Here is a 21092-nt window from a genome sequence, read left to right as displayed (position 1 = left end):
GACATTGTATCATGGACTGCGCAGAATCCTACCTTCATGAAGTGCTCTTCTGGCCAAAGCTTCAAACTCAGCGAAGCTGTGTAGAATGTAGCAGTGCTCCTCCTTGGGGTGAGACGCCATATCCTGCAGCTCTCGAATGTTGCCCTGCCATATGCCGAGCGTAAAGATCTCCACCCCCATGTTCCGCAGGGAAGCGGCGATAGGTCTCGGGTCCCCACCATTTGAGTAACCATCGGTGATGAGGAACACCACTTTGGTGGAGTTGGCCCGTGAGTGTTGCAGAATTTGCTGGTGGAGAGAAGAGTGAGGCACATTACTGGAGTCAAGCGGTTCAGAATTGCTCCTGTGTCACTGCAGTTTGACTGGAAATGTGCTGGCAGAACATTTTCCACGGATTTGTCCACCACACTTCCAGCAAACTGAGCATGGCAGAAATGGGAGCAACTTAAAGGAATTTATCTGTGATGGTTCAATGGTGATTTCTTCTCCCTCCATAACTGTTATTCTCTTCCAACACAATAACACAAGCAGTTGCAATCAAAACACTTAATATTTCAGCCAGACTTTTCTATTTACAAAGTCTGCACATATAATTGTGACGATGAAGTATTAGGTTAGACTGGATGGGATGTTCAGAGAATGAACAGTTAATAGGATATTGAAATGGGAGCGAGCATGATTGGACTGGATTGGTCCCAAGAAAAATGCCAGCATATTTCCAATAGGCCAAGTAGCCTATTTCATACTAGAACATTTTATAGTCCCATGATTTAATGTTAGAAATAACCATTTGTCACTAGAATAAACAACTATTGCTACGTGCTTTTGGTAGCTTTTAGAAAAAGGTTTTAGAAGATCTGGAGAAGGTTGTAAGTGGTTCACTGAGACAGTTAAAGGCACTGTCACTGCTAGTAGAATAAAGGAAAGGCAGAAAATCTGAAAAAAGAGGACAGTGGGAGATTGCACTGGCAATCATGCAAGGTACAAGATAGCTGTAGAGAATAGTTGAAGTGAATGAGGACAATTTGTAAAGGACTGATATCCTTTCATTTTGCACTGAGGGTCAGCCAGTTTGGGTGAGTGAGTGAAGGAGTGGTTCACTCTGTGGGTCAAGGTAAAGTTGGTGTGACTTGAGAAGGTTAGAGGCAGGCAAGAAGGGCATTGGAGAAATGGAGGTGATGAAGTCATGGGTTAGCAAGTGACAGGTTCATGAGAAACAGATAATATGACAAAGGCAAACATTACTGTCTTGCCTTAGGGTTAAGAAATTGCTTTGAGGTTCTGATCTGGATCATACAGGATGACCACTGTGATTCCCTGTAGGGGAGGTCACGCTGCAGAAGCAGGCAAGTACAGTGAGGGCAAACAGGTTGAGATCTTAGAAAGGGAGTGGAAACAGTAATGAATTCATGTTTTTACAATCTTTAGTTGGAGGAACATTTGGCTCATTTATAAAGACACTGAGTAACTGGCAAGCTGCTGGCACTGATGCAGTTGTGGAGTCAAGGATGCTGATTACTCATGTCTGTTAGCACCCAGATGAAGCCGTCACTTGGCTATGACAATCCCAAGAGGTGTTTTACTTGCAGCTGAAAACTAGAAAGACAAATAAAAATGACTGGATTTTGAGATGGAAATGGAAGGAGAATTTATTTTCTATTTATTTTTAAAGTTCTGCTCGGCTGAACACTAATCCATTCTGGTCAGAAATTCCTGAAATCATGAGAATGATCCCCATGGATATTGAGAGAGGAATAACTTTGTTTTTCAACTGGACTGTATGTAATATGATTATTGACTTAATATAACTGGTGCTCAACTATTCCTGTTATTTCTGGGCTACTTTATTACTAGCTTTTCTTCCATATTTGCGTACAGGGGAGGTGGAATTATCGCTGGACTGGTAATGACCCAGGTAATGTTCCGGGGACCCAGGTTCTAGTCCCGCCACGGCAGATGGTGGAATTTGAATTCAATAAAAATCTGGAATTAAGAATCGAATGATGACTGCAAATCTAATGTCGATTGTTGGAAAAACTCAACTGGTTCATTGATGTCCTTTAGAGAAGATAACTACCATTCTGACCTACAGGTGACTTTAGAACCACAGGAATGTGAGTGACGGTAAGGCAATTAGGGTTGGGCCATAAACACCTAGCCAGTGATGCCCTTATCCTGTGAATAAATTAAAAAAAAACGTATTTGTTATAAGTCTTTGGCCTTATGCTTCATTTTTATTCTGGAAGAGTAAGAATCTCTGCAAGTATTTTTGTAACTCTATCATTTGTTTATAAGCCTTCAGTTATCCATTGCCAGTAAAACTCATGGCACGAGTTCATGACTTTCTCAATCAGTCATTGAATCAGGAGGCAGTGTTGTAAGTTCCTGTCACTGTGACTGACAAGGTTCACCCTTTGACTATAAACAAGACCACATTTTCCAAATACTGGATTCAGGACCAAGAGTTCTAAATGTTTTTATGATGAAGTACGGCAGGCGCACAATGTTTGGTATGCTGTGAAGATTAATGGCTGACAATAAACTCTAAAGGTTTAATGATGGAGTTTTAAATCTTTCATTCTAAACGGCAGTCAGCCGTGGGCAAACAAAATTCCACACAAGCATTATTGTTACACAAGGTTGCAGAAAGAATTTTAAGCCGATTGTGAATTTAAGAAGTGATACTTATTTTGTGATATATTTACTTCACAGGCACAGGGGGAGGCCACTTGGTTCATGGTGCCTGTAAATGAGATGCTCAATTAGTCCCACTCCCTTTCTCTTTCCCCATTACGCAGCAAATTTTACTTCTTCGCATTTCCTTCGAATTCCCCATTTGGAAGTTACTTCTAAGTTTGCATGCACTGCCCTTTCAAGTGGTGTATTTGAGATCACAACTTCCTGTCTTTAAACTTAAAAGTTTCCTTGAGCATCTTAAAAAAAAAATCACAAGACCATGACACAGAAGGACACAAATAGGCCATTCAGCCCTTCAAGCCCACTCTGCCATTGAATGAGATCATGGCTAATCTGATAATCCTCAAACCTCTTAAACTCTGAATGCCCTTACCAAGTAGAAATCTGTCTATCTCAGCCTTCAGTATTTGTAATGACCCAGCCTCAGCAGCCCCCTGCAGTAAAGAATTCCACAGATTCACTGCTCTCGGAGAACCTTTCTGCATCCTGATTCTTTCGCCAATATCTTATATCTGGGGCTTATGTTTACTGACCCTTCTGCCACAGGAAACAATTTCATGGTTGTCATGGAGAGTGGGAGAAACAGTTACTGCCTGATTGTTTTTGACCATTGGGACGACGAGGGATGATGCACATAATATGCATGACTTTGAAAGAAATTAAAGCGAGCATTTTTCACAACCACTGTACATCTCAATGTGCTTTCCAGCCATTGCAGTATTAAAGTATCATCAATGTTATAACTGAGTTGGAATAAACAGGTTGAAAGTTGGGCTGAAACTTTTAAACTGGGAGCTTTTGAATCTATGGCACTGAAAAGCCCAGTGCAACAACTCAATATGGAGAAAGCGGGAGAGGAAGGTAAGCTTAGAAATGGTGTGGGTTCTTTTGAAAGCAGACTGTTTAAGACAAGACTAATGATTGCTTTAAAATTCAGAGGAAAATAGTTTAATAAAAAAAATATATTTTTGGCACTTGTGAAGCCATAAAGAGTTACATAACGAGGAATTCAAATGAGAAAAATGCAACAAATCAGAGAAAAACATATTGGCAAACAGACTGACAAATACCCAAACGAGACAAATTGGAACCAGAATTTAGAATCTGTTGGATCAGGTCTTGGATATGATTTTGAGATTTCAAATTTCTCTTCCTCAGGAGTCTCTATTTTTTTAAAAATTTCTGCCAGAATCCATTTCCTACGAGTCTCTGGAGCTTTTTGCCATTTCGGCACATCCCAAAGCTCTTTACATCCAGTGATATATTTTTGAAGTGTAAGCCAAGGACAGTGATGTCAGTATGACAGCAACTAAAATGACAGGAAGCTCAGGATCAGACTTAGTCATAGAGTCATACAGTACGGAACCACAGTCTTTGGTCCAACCAGTCCTCAGTCACCATGTTCCCAAACTAAACTGGTCCCACCTGTCTGCCCATATCCGTCCAAACCTTTCCTATTCATGAACTTATACAAATGCCTTTAAAACATTATAACTTTACATACATCTACTACTTCCTCTGACAGTTCATTCCACACGTGAACAATTCTGTAAAAATGTTGCCCCTTATGTCATTTTTAAATCTTTCTCCTCTCTTCTTATAAATATGTCCCCTAATTTTTACTTCCCATGCCCTACAGAAAAGATCCTTGTCATTCACTTTACCTATGCTCCTCTTGATTTCATAAACTTCAGTGAGGTCACCCCTCAACCTCCTATGCTCCGGTGAAAAAAAGATCCCAGCCTTTCCAGGTTATTCTTAAATCTCAAATCCGCCATTCCTGGCATATCCTGGTAAATCTTCTTTGAACCTTCCCAAGTTTCACCATATCCTTCCTGCAACAGGGTTACCAGAAATGCACACAGTATTCCAGAAGTCACCTCACCAATCTCAATATGATGTCTCAACTCCTACATTCAAAAGCCTGAGCAATGAAGGCAAATGCATACTTCACCACTCTGCCTACCTGTGATGCAACTTTCAAAGAATTACCTGAACCTAGGTTCGACAACACGACCCAGGGCCCCGCCATTAATTGTATAAGCCTTGTCTTTATTTGTTTTCCCAAAATGCAATACAGAACAACCTCAGTTATCCGAACGTCAATTATTCGAATTTCGGATGAATCGAACAAGATCTCAATGTCCCGTAAAAACGTTATGATATCAGTTATCTGAACAAAATATTCCCCGCCTGTCTCAGATAATAGAGGTTGTTCTGTACATCACATTTGTCCAGATTAAATTCCATCTACCACTCCTCAGCCCATTGACCCTTATAATCGTGGATAACCTTCTTCACAATCCACTGTACGACTTATTTTAATGACATCTGCGAACCTACTAACCAAAGTGGACACCCAAACAACATTTGGAGACCGCAATGTACAGGCTATTCCTGCCACTTCCAGTATGTTACATGAAAACACTTTCCTCCCCTTCTCTGTAGGAACTATTTTCTCTATGATTCACTGATCCACACCTCAATCACTCCCAAACCCCATATCTTTTTCAAAGCACCTTTCCATGCAAATGCAGGAGGTGTGACCCTTTCTCATTCTTCTCTTCCCTGCCCAAAGCCCCATCCCTCTCTCCAGGTGAAGTAACGGTGACATGTCTTTCTTTCGACTCACCTGCTATATTCATGGCTCACAATGTGTTGTCCTCTCTCTAAATATTTTTATATATACAAACATATGTATGTATAATACTGTGGAAGCACTATATAAATGCACATCTTTATTTTTTAATAATTAGCTGTAGAGGAAAAATTATAAAAGGGAATAAGGAAATAACAGAGATGTTAAGTCAATAGCATGCATCCATCTTCATGCTCAAAGACACAGAAAAAAAATCCAGAAATAGTGAGAAATCAATGATCTAGTGAAAATGAGAAAATTAAAGAAGCTAGTTTTAGTAAAGAATTAGTACTGGAGGATTTAGTGACTAAAATGAGCAAATTCTCCAGACATAATAGCTGTGTCAGCTGGTTTAAAGGATGTGACTGCAGAGATTGTGCTTGCAATAGCTTTGATCTTCCAGAATTTCTAGGTTCCAGAATGGTTTTCACAAATTGCAAACTAACCAAAGTAACACCACTGTTAGGAAGAGCAAAATACAGGGAAGTAGAGGCTAGTTTGTCCAGTCAGTTAGCTCGGCTGGCTGGACAGCTGGTTTGCAATACAGTGGCACCAACACCACCGGCTGAGGTTACAAAAAAGGATTCTCCTTCTCAACCTTTCCCCTCGCCTGAGGCATGGTGACCCTCAGGCTAAACCACCATCAATCGTTTCTCTCTCTCTTTGATGTACCCACAGTCTGGTTTGACACTGCCGACTTTGCCTTTTTAATGAAGAAAATCCTAGCTTCTATTATTCAGAATGTAGTAACCGACTCAGTTTGAACATTTTAAATGTATAACCAACAATGGGAGCAAGGGAAATAAGGGAATTTGGGAAAATAAGTGGTGAGGAGATTAGAAAGTTGTAAAGTTGATTTTTTAATAATTCATTCACAGTCCATCCCAGAGGGCAGTTAAGAATCAACCACTTTGCTGTGGGTCTGGATTCACATTTAGGCCAGACCAAGTATGGATAGCAGTTTCCTTTCCTGAACCAGATGGGCTTTTCTCCCAAATTTCGACAATGGATTCATGGTCATCATTAGACTCTTAATTCCAGATTTTCACTGAATTTAAATTCTACCCTCTGCCACAGCAGGATTCAAATCCAGGTCCCCACTACGTTACCTGGATCTCTGGATTAACAGTCCAGTGATAACACCCCAAGGCTGTCACCTCCCCTTGCATGGCAGATGGAAGTAAATGTGCAGAAATGTGAAATTACACACTTTATTGGAAAAAAATCATCGAACAGAATAGTTTCAAAATAATAGAATACTGAGAAATGTTGAAATTTAGAGGCTTCTTGTGAATGAATTACAGAGTTAATACATATATTCAGGAAACAATTAGAAAGACATATGGTTTGTTAGCACTAATTATGAAGGGATTAGAGTAGACCAGTAAGAAAATATTATTAAAGTTAGAGTATGGCCACACTTGGAGCACTGCGTACAGTTTTGATCTCCTCACTTAAGGATGGATATATTTCCCTGCCAGAGAATGAAGGTTTACTAGTCTGATTCTTGGGATGAAAGGATTGTCCTGAAGAGATTATGTATATTGCCTAGAATTGAGAAGAATAATAATGCAAAATCCTTGAAGGATTTTACAGGATCAATGTTAACCAAGACTCTGGGAACCTGGCTGGGTTGCAATAGCAACTGTTTCTGTTCTTATAGGCTTGAGCTCTCACAAGTGAATTGGAAAATATTTCAAAGAAAAAGTATCTTTAAAAGTGTCTCAAGATATCCCCAGAAAGAAATTGAAGTTTAGCTTTCATTGTGAATATTGATGGTCAGCATCTGTACAGTGCGAAACACTGGCAGTGAATTCTAACTGGAACAAATAGCTGTGAGGCTGTCAGATTAACAATGGATGATTATCAAGAGAATGGAGAGTATTGCTTAAAATGGAATGCTTTAAGTATATTTACTTTAATCTTGTAAATGAAATATTCTCATCACGATAGAGGGTGGTTAAACTGGTTAAACTCATGATTGAAAGTTACAGAAATGTACATTTGGGATTATCAAATGCTCCAATAGAATGCAATGGTTCTTGTGCTGGTTCGATCTTTGAAATGGAGAACACAGATGGAATGCAACTTTGGAGCGAAATCTTTGCATTTTATACTAGACCGCCTTGGGGGATCAGGGAGAGATTACACACAACTTTAAACCTTCTGGAAATGTATTTCTTTTATTTGTTTAAAAACGTTGCAACAGGAGGTGACTCAATTACATTGAATTTTTGCTGGTAAATTCTGTACTGTCAATTAGAAGAATCTCAATAGGACAGTTAATATTTTATTCTGATTGGTGATAATGACACCTGAATGGCAAAAGATGCATTTAAGGAAACGTTTTAAATTTACACTGTGATTTGCGGTCTGAAATGAATTCTGCCTAAGATAAGCATAAATCATATTCAAAAGTAATTTGTGAAAGGCATTAGGTAAATATATTTTAAAATAGGATTGCACACATTACTATATATAGCATAGATACAGGCTGTTCTGCTTAACCTGCTGGTCTTGATTTCTCCACTCAAGTTCCATCCATTCTTCCCTGTGTCACCCAATCTGGACATCCTCCTAATCGTTGAGAACATCTGACATAGAGCAATATAACACATGAACAGGCCCTTCGCTGACCATGATGCCATTCTGAATTAGAATCCCAACAGTGTGGAGACAGGCCATTCAGCCTGACCAGTCCACAATGACCCTCCAAAGATTAACCCACCTAGACCAATTCCCCTATGTTTACCCCTAACCAACACATCCCTGAACACTATTGGCAATTTTAGCATGGCCAATTCACCTAACCTGCTCATTTCCTTTTGGATTGTGGAAAGAAACCAGAGTACACCCATGCAGACACAGAGAGAATGTGCAAACTCCACACAGACAGACAGTCGCTGAAGGTTGGAATCGAAGCCAGGTCCCTATCACTGTGAGGCAGCAGTGCTGGCTGCTGAGCCACCATGCCACCCAATTAATTCTACCTGGTCTGTACCCTTCTATTTTATGTCTGTTTATGTGTCTGTCTAAAGGCCTCTTAAACATTGCTGTCAAACATTGCTTCTACCACTTACCCTAGCAGCACATTCCAGGAACTTATCACCATCTGTGTAAAAAAAAAGTTGTCTCACGCACCTCCTTTAAACATTTCCCCCCTTCACCTTAAACCTATGCCTCCTAGAATTCAACATTTCCACCCTGGGAAAATGACTTTAACTATCTATTCCGCCACATCGCTTACAATTTTATATATTTCTATTGCGTTGCTCTTTAGCGTCCGGTGCTCCAGTAAAAACAATTCAAGTTTGTTCAAACTCTCCTTATAGCTAATACACTCCAATTCAGGCATAATCATGGTAAACCTCTTTTGCATCCACTCCAAAGCCTCCACATCCTTCTTATAGTGCAGTGACCAAAACTGCACACAATACTCCAAATGTGTCCTCACTAATGTTTCATATAGCTGCTACATGACTTGCCAATTTTTTCACTTAATGCCCCAACTGATGAAGGCAAGCATGTCATACCCTTCCTTACCACCTTATTAACTTGTGTTGCTACTTTCATGGTGATGGACTTACATCCCAAGATCCTTCAATATGTTAATGTCCTAAGGGTCCTGCCATTTGCTGTATACTTTCCTCTTGCATTTGACCAGCCAAAGGATATTACCTCAAAGGATATTGTCTGGATTAATTCCACTGCCATTTCTCTGTCCAACTTTCCAAATGATCTATGCCCTATGTATCCTTTGACAACCTTCTTCACTATACACAGCTCAACCAATTTTCATGTGGTCTGCAAATTTACTAATCAGACTACCTACATTTTCAGCCAGATCATTTTATACATTTTACAAATAATAGAAATCCCAGCATGGATCCTTGCAGAATATTACTGGTCATAGACCTCCAGTCTGAAAAACACATCTCCCCAACTATTCTCTGTCTTCTATTACCAAGCCAATTTTGTATCCAATTTACCAACTCAACTCCCATGTGATTCCTGCCTCAGGCGATCGACTGTGTGGAGTTTGCACGTTCTCCCCGTGTCTGCGTGGGTTTCCTCTGGGTGCTCCGGTTTCCTCCCACAATCCAAAGATGTGCAGGTCAGGTGAATTGGCCATGCTAAATTGCCCGTAGTGTTAGGTAAGGGTTAAATGTAGGGGTATGGGTGGGTTGCGCTTCGGCAGGTCGGTGTGGACTTGTTGGGCCGAAGGGCCTGTTTCCACACTGTAAATAATCTAATTAGTCTTGTGCACCAGCCAATGATAAAGGACCTTGTCAAATGCTTTTCAAAAGTCCATGTCGAATACAGCATCTGCCCTACTCTCAAACATTTGTTACTGCCTCAAAAAACTCCCTCGTACAAGATAAGACCTCCCCCACACAAAGCTTTGCTGACTATCTTTAGAACTCCATTTTATTCCAAATGAAAGTAAAGTGTAAGAATATGATTTGTGAGCATTCTGAGCACTTATGAAAGTGCAGCCCATCAGTTAATCCAACCTCAAAACAATAGTGACAACAACTGCAAGATCTGAGAACTTATTATTTACTTTCTGACTTAATCAAATAACTAGCAAGAAAAGGATGGGAGTGTCAACTGGATCACTGATTGTCCAATTTTCTCTCGCTCCTCATGGGTACAATCACATCTATTTTCTACTTGTCTTTGTCTTCTTGTAAATTACCAGCAGTGTAGCTTGGCAATTGGTAAAGTGGAGATTATAACATTCAAGGCACAGAATATTCCAATGGTTGCCACATTCAATTCTGCCTAGAAACAAGGGCATGATCTGTTAGGATCTTTTAATATGTCACATAGTTTAGATCAAGGGTTATTGAATGGCACTTTGTGGAGATATAGCTGGTAGCAGGTGACGAGACTCCATGCAACAGAAGTTCTGCTGAAGAGGCAGGTGAAAGTCATAGGTTCTGTGCAGTGTCTCTCAGGGACGTTTGTGCGAGCTAAGAAGGTTGCTGGCTCTGTGCTGCTGTGAAGTACTTACTAGCTGAGTGGGGCTGGAAGGAAGCTGTCGTCAGGCAAAGAAAAACAAATATTGTGACTCGTTGACATAGAGTCAGAGAGTCATAGAAATGTATAGCATAGAAGCAGACCTTTCGGTCCAACTCGTCCATGTCGACAAGATATCCTAACCTAATCTAGTCCCATTTGCCAGCACCCAGTCTATATCCCTCCAAACCCTTCCTATCATATACCCCTCCAAATGCCTTTTTAAATGCTGTAATTATCCCAGCCTCCACCTTGTCCTCTGGCAGCTCATTCCACACATGCAGCACCCACTGCGTGAAAAAGTTGCTCTTTAAGTCCCTTCTATATCTTCCCCCCTCTCAACTTAAACCCATGCTCGCTAGATCTGGATTCTCCGAACCCAGGGAAAAGACTTTGTCTATTTATCCTATCCATGCCCTTCATGATTTTATAAACTTCTATAAGGTCACCCTTCAGCCTCCGACGCTCCAGAGAAAACAGCTGCAGCCTAAGCAGCCTGTTCCTAAAGCTTAAACCCTCCAACCTTGGCAACATCCTTGAAATCTTTTCTGAACCCTTTCAATTTTCACAATATCTTTCCTATAGGAAGGAGACCAGAATTACACACAATAGTCCAAAAGTGGCTTAACCAACATCCTGTACAGCCGCAACATGACCTCCCAACTCCTATATTCAATGGTCTGACCAATGAAGGAAAGCATACCAAATCTGGGTGAGTTGTGGAGAAATTTGAGAGATCTGTCTTGGCTATGCTTACCATTTAATGTAGTTGAACACAGCGTGACAGTGTGTTCAACTACAGTTTACCTCACGTTAATTCTGGATGCTAGAGTATAAGGTAGAGAGTATTTACTGTTTGCTTTATTGACTTGTAAATCATAAAATTTTATTTGTTTAAAATTGTGGAATCTTGTGGCTTTATTATTTTAGTGACTAACTGGATATTTCTAATTTCATCTAATAAAGAAAGAAAAAAATAACAATCCCTAAATTCATCATAACAAATTTGGGACCATAACCAAATACGGAATCATAGAACATAGAACACAGAAAAATACAGCGCAGTACAGGCCCTTCGGCCCTCGATGTTGCGCCGACCGAAGCCTACCTAACCTACACTAGCCCAATAACCTCCATATGCTTATCCAATGCCCGCTTAAATGACCATAAAGAGGGAGAGTCCACCACTGCTACTGGCAGGGCATTCCATGAACTCACAACCCGCTGAGTAAAGAATCTACCCCTAACATCTGTCCTATACCTACCACACCTTAATTTAAAGCTGTGTCCCCTAGTAACAACTGACTCCATTAGCGGAAAAAGGTACTCACTGTCAACCCTATCTAAATCCCTAATCATCTTGTACACCTCTATCAAATCTCCCCTAAACCTTCTTTTCTCCAATGAGAACAGCCTTTCCTCATACGATCTTCCTACCATGCCAGGCAACATCCTGGTAAACCTCCTCTGCACTCGTTCCAGTGCCTCCACATCCTTCCTATAGTATGGCGACCAAAACTGCACACAATACTCCAGATGAGGCTGCACCACGTCTTATACAACTGTAACATGACCTCAGGACTCCGGAACTCAATTCCTCTACCAATAAAGCCCAGTACACCATATGCCTTCTTCACAGCACTATTTACCTGGGTGGCAACTTTCAGAGATCTGTGTACATGGACACCAAGATCCCTCTGCTCATCCACACTACCAAGTTGCCTACCATTAGCCCAGTAATCCATCTTCTTGTTACTCCTACCAAAGTGAATGACTTCACACTTAGCTACATTGAACTCCATTTGCCACCTTTCTGCCCAGCTCTGCAACTTATCTATATCCCGATGTAACCTGCCACATCCTTCTTTGCTGTCCACAACTCCACCGACTTTCGTGTCATCCGCAAACTTGCTCACCCAGCCTTCAAGCCCCTCCTCTAGGTCATTTATAAAAATGACAAACAGCAATGGTCCCAAAACAGATCCTTGTGGAACACCGCTAGTAACTGCACTCCAAGATGAACCTATATCATCAACTACTACCCTCTGTATCCTTCCAGCTAGCCAATTCCTAATCCAAACCTCTAATGCACCCTCAATGCCATACCTCCGTAGTTTTTGCATTAGCCTGCCATGGGGTACCTTATCGAACGCCTTGCTAAAATCCATATACACCACATCTACTGCTTTACCCTCGTCCACTTCCTTGGTCACCTTCTCAAAGAACTCAATAAGGTTTGTGAGGCACGACCTGCCCTTCACAAAACCATGCTGACTATCCTTGATCACATTTTTCCTATCCAGATGTTCATAAATCCTATCCCTTACAATTCTCTCTAAGACTTTGCCCACAACAGAAGTGAGACTCACTGGCCTATAGTTACTAGGGCTATCCCTACTCCGCTTCTTGAACAAGGGGACCACATTCGCTATCCTCCAGTCTTCTGGCACTATTCCCGTAGACAACAACGACATAAAAATCAAGGCCAATGGCTCCTCTATTTCCTCCCTAGCTTCCCAGAGGATCCTAGGATAAATGCCATCAGGCCCAGGGGACTTATCTATTTTCATCCTTTCCAGTATTCCCCAGACCTCTTCCCTACATACCTCAAGGCCATCCATTCTAATCACTTGTGACTCAATATTCACATCAGCAACAGTGTCCTGTTCCTGAGTGAATACTGATGAAAAGTATTGATTTAGTGTTTCTCCAATCTCCTCCGGCTCCACGCACAACTTCCCACTACTATCCTTGACTGGACCGATACCTACCCTAGTCATCCTTTTATTCCTGACATATCTATAGAAAGCCTTTGGGTTTTCCCTAATCCTACCAACTAAGGACTTTTCATGTCCCCTTCTCACTGCTCTTAGCTCTCCCTTTAGATCCTTCCTGGCTACCTTATAACTCTCAATCGCCCCAACTGAACCTTCATGCCTCATCTTTACGTAGGCCGCCTTCTTCCCTTTCACAAGGGATTCCAATTCCTTATTAAACCATGGCTCCCTCACAAGACCCTTAACTCCCTGCCTGACTGGTACATACTTATCAAGGACACCCATTAGCTGTTCCTTGAACAATCTTCACATATCATTTGTGTTCTTCCCTTGAAGCCTATTTTTCCAATCAACGCATCCTAAGTCATGCCTCACCGCATCATAATTTCCCTGCCCCCAGCTATAACTCTTGCCCTGCAGTGCACACTTATCCCTCTCCATCACTAGAGTAAAAGTCACCGAGTTGTGGTCACTGTCCCCGAAGTGTTCACCTACCTCCAAGTCTAACACCTGGCCTGGTTCATTACCTAGAACCAAATCCAGTATAGCCTCACCTCTTGTTGGCCTGTCTACATATTGTGTCAGGAAACCCTCCTGCACACATTGGACAAACACCGACCCATCTAAAGAACTCGAGCTATAGCTTTCCCAGTCAATATCTGGGAAGTTAAAGTCCCCCATATCAACCACCCTGCTACTTTCACTCTTCTCCTGAATCATCCTCGCAATACTTTCCTCTACTTCTCTCGGACTATTAGGAGGCCTGTAGAAACCTTCTAACAGGGTGACCTCACTTTTCCTATTTCTAACCTCAGCCCAAACTACCTCAGATGGCAAGTCTTCCTCCATCGTCCTTTCCACCGCTGTAATACTATCCTTGACAAGCAATGCCACACCTCCCCCTCTTTTACCCCCATCTCTGACCCTACTAAAACATTTAAACCCTGGAACCTGCAACAGCCATTCCTGTCCCTGTTCTACCCACGTCTCTGTAATGGCCACAACATCGAAGTCCCAGGTACCAACCCACGCTGCAAGTTCACCTACCTTATTTCTTATACTTCCGGCATTGAAGTATACACACTTCAAGCCACCTTCCTGTTTACAGGCACCCTCCTTCGAGATCGATGCCATGTTCCTAACCTCCCTATACTCAAGGTCCTGTACCCTAAAGCTACAGTCCACGTTCCCATGCCCCTGCAGAGTTAGTTTAAACCCTCCCAAAGAGCACTAACAAACCTCCCCCCAAGGATACTGGTGCCCCTCAAGTTCAGGTGTAGACCATCCTGTTTGTAGAGGTCCCACCTTCCCCAGAAAGAACCCCAGTTGTCCAGAAACCGGAATCCCTCCCTCCTGCACCATCCCTGTAGCCACGCATTTAACTGTTCTCTCTCCCTATTCCTCGACTCTCTATCACGTGGCATGGGTAACAAACCAGAGACAACAACTCTGTTTGTTCTAGCTCTGAGCTTCCAACCTAGCTCCCTGAAAGCCTGCCTAACATCCTCACCCCTCTTCCTACCTATGTTGTTAGTGCCAACGTGGACCACAATCTGGGGCTGCTCCCCCTCCCCCTTAAGGACCCGGAAAACACGATCAGAGACATCACGTACCCTTGCACCAGGGAGGCAACATACCAATCGTGAGTCTCTGTCGCCCCCACAAAACCGCCTATCTGTGCCCCTCACTATTGAGTCCTCAATAACTATCGCTCTATCTTTCTCCACCCTTCCCTTCTGAGCAACGGGGACAGGCTCCGTGCCAGAGGCCTGAACCTCGTTACTTACCCCTGGTAAGTCGTCCCCCCTACAAGTATCCAAAACGGTATACCTGTTCTTGAGGGGAATGACCGAAGGGGGTCCCTGCACTGGCTGCTTCCTCCCACTCCCTCTCACTGTCACCCATCTCTCTATAACTTTCGGAGTAACTACTTCCCTAAAGCTCTGATCTATGACCACCTCTGCCTCCCGAATGATCCGCAGTTCATCCAACTCCAGCTCCAGTTCCCTAACACGGTCTTGGAGGAGCTGGAGATGGGTGCACTTCTTGCAAGTGTAATCAGTAGGGACGGTAATGGCTTCCCTCCCCTCATACATGTTGCAAGAGGAACATTGCACTGCCTTTGCTGCCATCCCTCTAAAAGGTAAACTTTAAAAACTAGATCTAAAGAAACAAACAAGCAAAATGCAGCACTTACCTGCTTACCACAACGGGTCTTATTATTAGGTTAGAGGAGGAGGGCGGGTGGGAGGCTCTACCCCTATAGTGCCTCGTGTTCCTCGCCTGCGCGCTTATATAAGAAAAAAAAACCTTCCCCGGTAAGCTAGCGCGACACCAGCTTCCATGTCCGCTAGGCGCTTAAAAAAACTTTACATTTTAGCCGTTAAAAAAATAATAACTGGACTATACCGCAACTTAAAAAAAACACCACCAGACCGCCGTTACCTGCTCCGCTGAGTGAGTGAGGATCACTTTTGGGATAATTACACAGGCAAATATTATTACACACTAGTGACAGGGAGGATGAGGTGAGGAGTTCTTTGTTAGGAACTAATCGAGAGAATCTACATTTCATCACAGTGGAGCACAGATTACACAGTGCAGCCCATATCACTGAATGGGAAAGTTTATGAATAGAAATGGGTGGGGGAGAGGAGATTCGGAAATAAACAATTTAAAACTGTGAATAACAGATATAAAGGGAAATTTCAGCCACAATACATATAAGCTATTCATCCTGTATCCAAATGTTAAAATTCAAACAATAAATAGTTGCTGTTTTAACAGAAGTTACTTCACACTTTTAAAAAGAATGGACTGAGGTTATTGAAATTGCAGACCAGGTAACTGGGCATATATGTGAACGTTACTGGCAAGATCTGCATTTATTGTCCATCCCCTAATGGTCTTTACAGTGTTTAATTTGCTTGATCACTTCTGGCAGTCGCTTAGAACTGACTTCATTGCCTTGGGCTTGACGTGTTGTGTAAGTCAGACAAGGTAATGATGATAGATTTCCCAAACTGCATCCGTAAGATGTGAACAAGTTCCCTCAAATCATGCACCTGGGTCTCTGCATTACTAATCCAGTGACATTACCGCTGCACCACTGGCTCCTCTGTAGAAATATATTAAGTATTCTTATAATAATCTTAGCCCAGTATAACTATAGCATCTAGTTGTTAATGTTGCATTATTCAACAATCTGTATAACTCTATGACTCCAAGCCCAGAGGTACTCAACCGTAACATGCTGTTGCGATAACTTTTCGTTTCCACAGAATGAGGGGTTAGGACCTGGAACACACTGCTTGAGGATTGGCAGAGGCAGTTCCACCAATGTTTTCAAATGGGGATTGGATAATTCCCTGAACAGTAAATACCTGGGAAAGGACAGTGTTTTGGGACAAACTGAATAGCATTTATGGTCAGCATGGCTGAATGGCTTCTTACTGTGCTGCCATTATTCTACGGGTGGCATTTTCTGGACCCAGAGGTGATGGTATACCTCCCCCTTTGGAATTATGTTTTGGGCAGGAATGCCCAAGCTCCACAATTTCCACCTTGCCGCCAATTGAGAGACTAAAATGGTCAATTCATGAGTTTGTTCCCTTCTGGCCTGCAATGAGCTCAGCTCCAGGTCGGTTAAAAAAAGGAGCTACTTAACTGGCATGGGAGTGGGGTTCTCTCGATATGCACTAACTCATGTATTGTTGACAGGGCAGAGGGTGGGCATGATGGTTGATAGCCACTACCCTATCCCTGTTTCTGACCATCCCTGTCCCTCTCTACCAATGTGCAACAGTTGCAGGAAACTGCTCCCAACAACCCCTAAAGCACACTTGATACCTCAGTCCTTGTGATCTTAGTTGCCCTTCTAACAGCAGTGTTGCCCCTGATTGGCCCTGGGTAGGGATTCCACTCTGAGGCCCTTGATGTCAGTGAAAGGACCCTTACTGCCCTCATAACTGCCTGATTGGATGGAAACATGGTTGACTTCCCCTGAAAAGTTAACTCAGGTGTCTCAACAACTTTTCAGCAAATGAGTAAGAAACCCAACAATAAACAAGATTCTCTACTAAATTGGAACTGTAATTTTTCATTCTGTGTAGCAAAATTAGATATGTAGCATTACTACTGAAACTTCAACAAATTACTTGTTCTTTTCTCTTCTTCAGTTTTTGAAAGCCACTAAAGAAGAGTTCAACTTCCATAACATTACATAGTTGAAGTTATCCTGCAGGCAAAATGACTCTTCAATGCTGTAGATGGACAGATGGCTGGGTTTTCCTCATAGAAATAGGGACTGAACCGGTGGATTGCAACTGCAAAGCTTTGCAATCAAACCCTAGGTTGACCAAGCATGGTGCTCGTGGTGTGGTGATAGTTGCCCAGCTCTGATCCAGGAGGCCCGGGTTCAAGTCCCATCTGCTCCAGAGGTGTGCAATAACATCACTGAGCAGGTTGATCTGAAAGATATCTGGAATGACACAGCATAAAGGAGCCCATGTAGCCCATTGAGCCTGTAATGGCTCTTTGGTAGAGCCTGTCTACTTCATGTTATATCACTGACACTTTCCTCAGGGCCCTGTAGATGTTTTCTTCATCAGTATTCATCCGATTCCCATTTGAAAGTCAATATTGAATCTGTTTTACCACCCCTCCCACCCCAATTTCAAGCAGTACATTCTTCTCCCACAAACTAATTCTTGTAGAGGCTGGTGAGGAGGTCAATTAAAATTGAGATTTGTAGGTTTCCTTTGTTGGGAATGAGTTGGGAGTAGATTATGGAATTGGCACAGATTCAGATTAGTGACAAAATTAACCGAATACTGGCTAGAGAGGCTGAATGGCCTCCTCCTGTTTTTACATTCATGGATGGTTAATTAGGCATTGTGAAAGCTCACCACAGGAACCTGTGGCTGTCCTACTCATAACTTTCTAGCCAGCTTTGCCATGCAACAGAGCTTGATTGTCGCTTCAGTGGGTTAGTCTAGCTCCATAACAGGACCCATGATTGATGAGCTTAACAAAAACCTCACTGTTAACTGTGGCGCAGTCAGTACCACTCTTGCCTCTCAGCCTAATGGTTGATACTTCAAGCCTGCTTAAGACAGTTGAATACATAAGGCAGGTTTGGGTGTCAATGTTGTTGTCCTTTGGAGATGTTAAACTGAGGCCCTCTCAGGTGCACAAGCATATCCCACAATGCTAATTTGAAGAAGTGCAGCAACTTCTCCCTGCTTTCCAAGCCAATACTTATGAAATTCTCCAAAGTCTGTGATTTCCATGTCATATATTCTAACCTCACTCATCCCAAGCACTCACAGCTAATAAAGTACTTCTCAATTATTTGGCTGCTGCTTTCACTAGGTTCAGTGCATGGACAGTGAACTCCCACAAACAAGCAGTGAGATAAAAGAAAACCAAATTATCTGGCTGTTGGGTATGACAGACACATTGCTGAAATATGCCATCTTGCACCCATCAGGAAAATGTTGTTCTGAGATTAAAAAAAAACTTCTTCTCTCAGCAATATTTAAATTCTACACCACCAAGTAACTTCTGTTTTAGATGTCGAGGAATAAATATTGACCAGGACACTCTCCTTGAAGGAGTGAAATAATGCCATAGAGATCTTGTATGTGCACCTGTGAACCACATCTCATATAAAGCACAGCCAATCTCACAGTACACTGCTCCCTCAGTGCAGAACGGAAGGTATCAGTATAGATTTAATGCTTAGGTCCCTGGATACAATACTTAAACCCCACAAGGTTTTGACTTAGTGACACTGTTACCATCTGATCCCCAGTTGGGCGCCAATTGGTTTGGTTCCTATTTTCTTGATAACAATATCCTATTGTATTCTAATAGTGCATCGAACAACTTTAATTCAGAAGCTGGTGACTGTACAAAGCTAGATGAGAGAGTCAAAATTGTACTCTCTTTGTGCTTCTGCAGCTCAAGAGCTGGCCAGTTCTGTGAATTACATTCTGCTCTGCCTCTTGCAAAGATATTAGAAACAACATGTTTTATCCTTGCAATCAGGCAACTTAAAGGCTTGCGAGGTAGCTCACAACTTGTGAGCATTTACCCTGCCTAAATTAGACATGTACAATCCATGTGGACAGACTAGAGCTTGCAAACAAATACGTTGCCTCCACAAGCCAGCACAAACAGACAAGACGCAACATCAATCAGAACCAAACAGTGCCTTTGACATCGTAAAAAGAGTGTTATCAAACGAACTTTGTCACAGATCCACACAAGAATGATGACCAAAAGCTTGGTCATAGTGGCTAGGAAAGTTTTACAGGAGGAGAGAAAGGGAGAGAGATGGAGCAGTTCGGGGAGGGAATGCCTGTCCGCAGAAAATCAGCGTTGAAGGAATGCAGGGATTTTTGCAGGTTTGTGGAGCTGGAGAAGGTTTCAAAATAAAGGAGGTCTGATATTATTAAACTGAAAGGAGGTGATGTTGGTTAATGGGCACAGTGGAATACAGGATGATCTTGTTCTGCAGTAGTAAACCTGTCTAAATCGAGGGCTACAGTTTTGAATCTGTTAACCTCAAGTTAAAAGCAATAAAGGTGTTCAATGTAAATTACTCAGCTGCTGAACTAAAGGGAATATTTTCCCTCAGACCCCTCAATGTCAGTGAATCTTTACATTTCAACAAGGCATCGTGTTACTTTTCAACCCTGCATTCCTCTCACAGCGAATGGTCAACTGCTGTACCCTGAGAAGTGAATGGTAAACAGGAGGGTGCCTTACTGCTGCCTGCTGGAAAGCTCCCTTGGTGTAGGTGCCACCTCCCCTGTAGTTAATGGCAGGGATCTCCTCGTTCAGCAGAGAGCACTTATGCTGGTGGTATTGGGGGGCCGAGATGTAGTCGACCCTGGGCACCACATTGCTTCTGGAGGAAAAGGTCACGATTGCTACCCGGGTGGCAGAAGGCACCACCGGGAAGTCCGACAGCAGCTTCTTGACGAACTTCAGCTCGTTGTCGAAGTTGACACTGCCCACGCTGGAGGACTCGTCCACCAGGAAGACCAAATCCAGGTTGAGGCTCTTCTCTCTCAGCTTGCGCACATTGCGTTTGAAGACTGCGCCCAGCTTCAGCACCCTGTTGGTAGCTGTGGCCAAGCTGTTTCGACGCTCTTTCAACTCGAAGGTCTTTCCCTTTAAGAAGCTCCTTTGAAAAGAAAATGGGTGATAAGATGCTAGACAGCAAACGGCGTGCACAAACACGAAGAGTGTCCCAGTCAGCCACATTATTTAACAAAGTGAAAACAGATTAAAAACAAAGAATAAAATTATTAATTCAATCTTCACAAAATCTCCCAGGACTTCCTGCAACAGTTTCTTCTGGAAAACGGACACAGGCAAAAACAAATCTCTCTCTCTCTCAGAATTCTCTCTTTATAACTGCACTTTCTCAGGAGACCAGGACAGAAGTCAGGTTGTGATAGGATGAAACTTTTGAGTGTCTCTCTGAGTCTGACACTAAAGCAGTAAAGGAGAGGGGCGGGTTTTTCAAAAAAAAATACTGCTGGAGTAACTGAGATTCCTTGTCGCTGTTACTTATGCGTCAAGCTATCAGCATTCCCAAAGAAAACATCAGCACAAACTTCCTGATTGATCCCATATGTCTGGCAAAACCAGTAACCGAGAGTGCCATTTTAATTGAAAACATTTTGGCTACTTTTCAGTTCCAGTTGTTAAATAGCTCAGTTTCACCTTGGACAATGGTACTCCTTCCAGATGGCTTCTGCTATGCCGTCAAGAAGTATTGTTTTTAATTAAACCAAATGTAACTTTGATGAATGCGCTCAATTCCCAATTGATCCAGAGGATAACTAGAACAGGAGATTGACACATTCCATTCAACACAAGCACTTTAAGCAGCCTTCTCAAAACATGTTTTACTTCTTACTATAACTTTTGCCCTATACATG

At 42.3% G+C, this 21092-nt stretch overlaps 1 protein-coding gene across 1 annotated transcript in view; it reads right to left on the bottom strand.

Annotated features, from left to right (window-relative positions):
• The window catches only part of svep1 (sushi, von Willebrand factor type A, EGF and pentraxin domain containing 1), a 232298-nt gene extending 211889 nt beyond the window's left edge, over positions 1-20409 (bottom strand). The window contains exons 1-2 of the mRNA XM_060841756.1: positions 19909-20409; positions 33-288 (exon numbers count right to left, since the gene is read on the bottom strand). Of these exons, the coding sequence (XP_060697739.1) occupies positions 33-288; positions 19909-20409 (757 nt within the window). The remainder of the gene's footprint in view (positions 1-32; positions 289-19908) is intronic.
• Between the last annotated feature and the right edge of the window lie 683 nt (positions 20410-21092).

This window comes from Hemiscyllium ocellatum, chromosome 2 (assembly GCF_020745735.1).
Source record: "Hemiscyllium ocellatum isolate sHemOce1 chromosome 2, sHemOce1.pat.X.cur, whole genome shotgun sequence".
Taxonomy (NCBI): Eukaryota; Metazoa; Chordata; class Chondrichthyes; order Orectolobiformes; family Hemiscylliidae; genus Hemiscyllium; species Hemiscyllium ocellatum.
The sequence above is the reverse complement of the archived record's forward strand: the minus strand, read 5'-3'. Positions and strand labels throughout refer to the sequence as shown.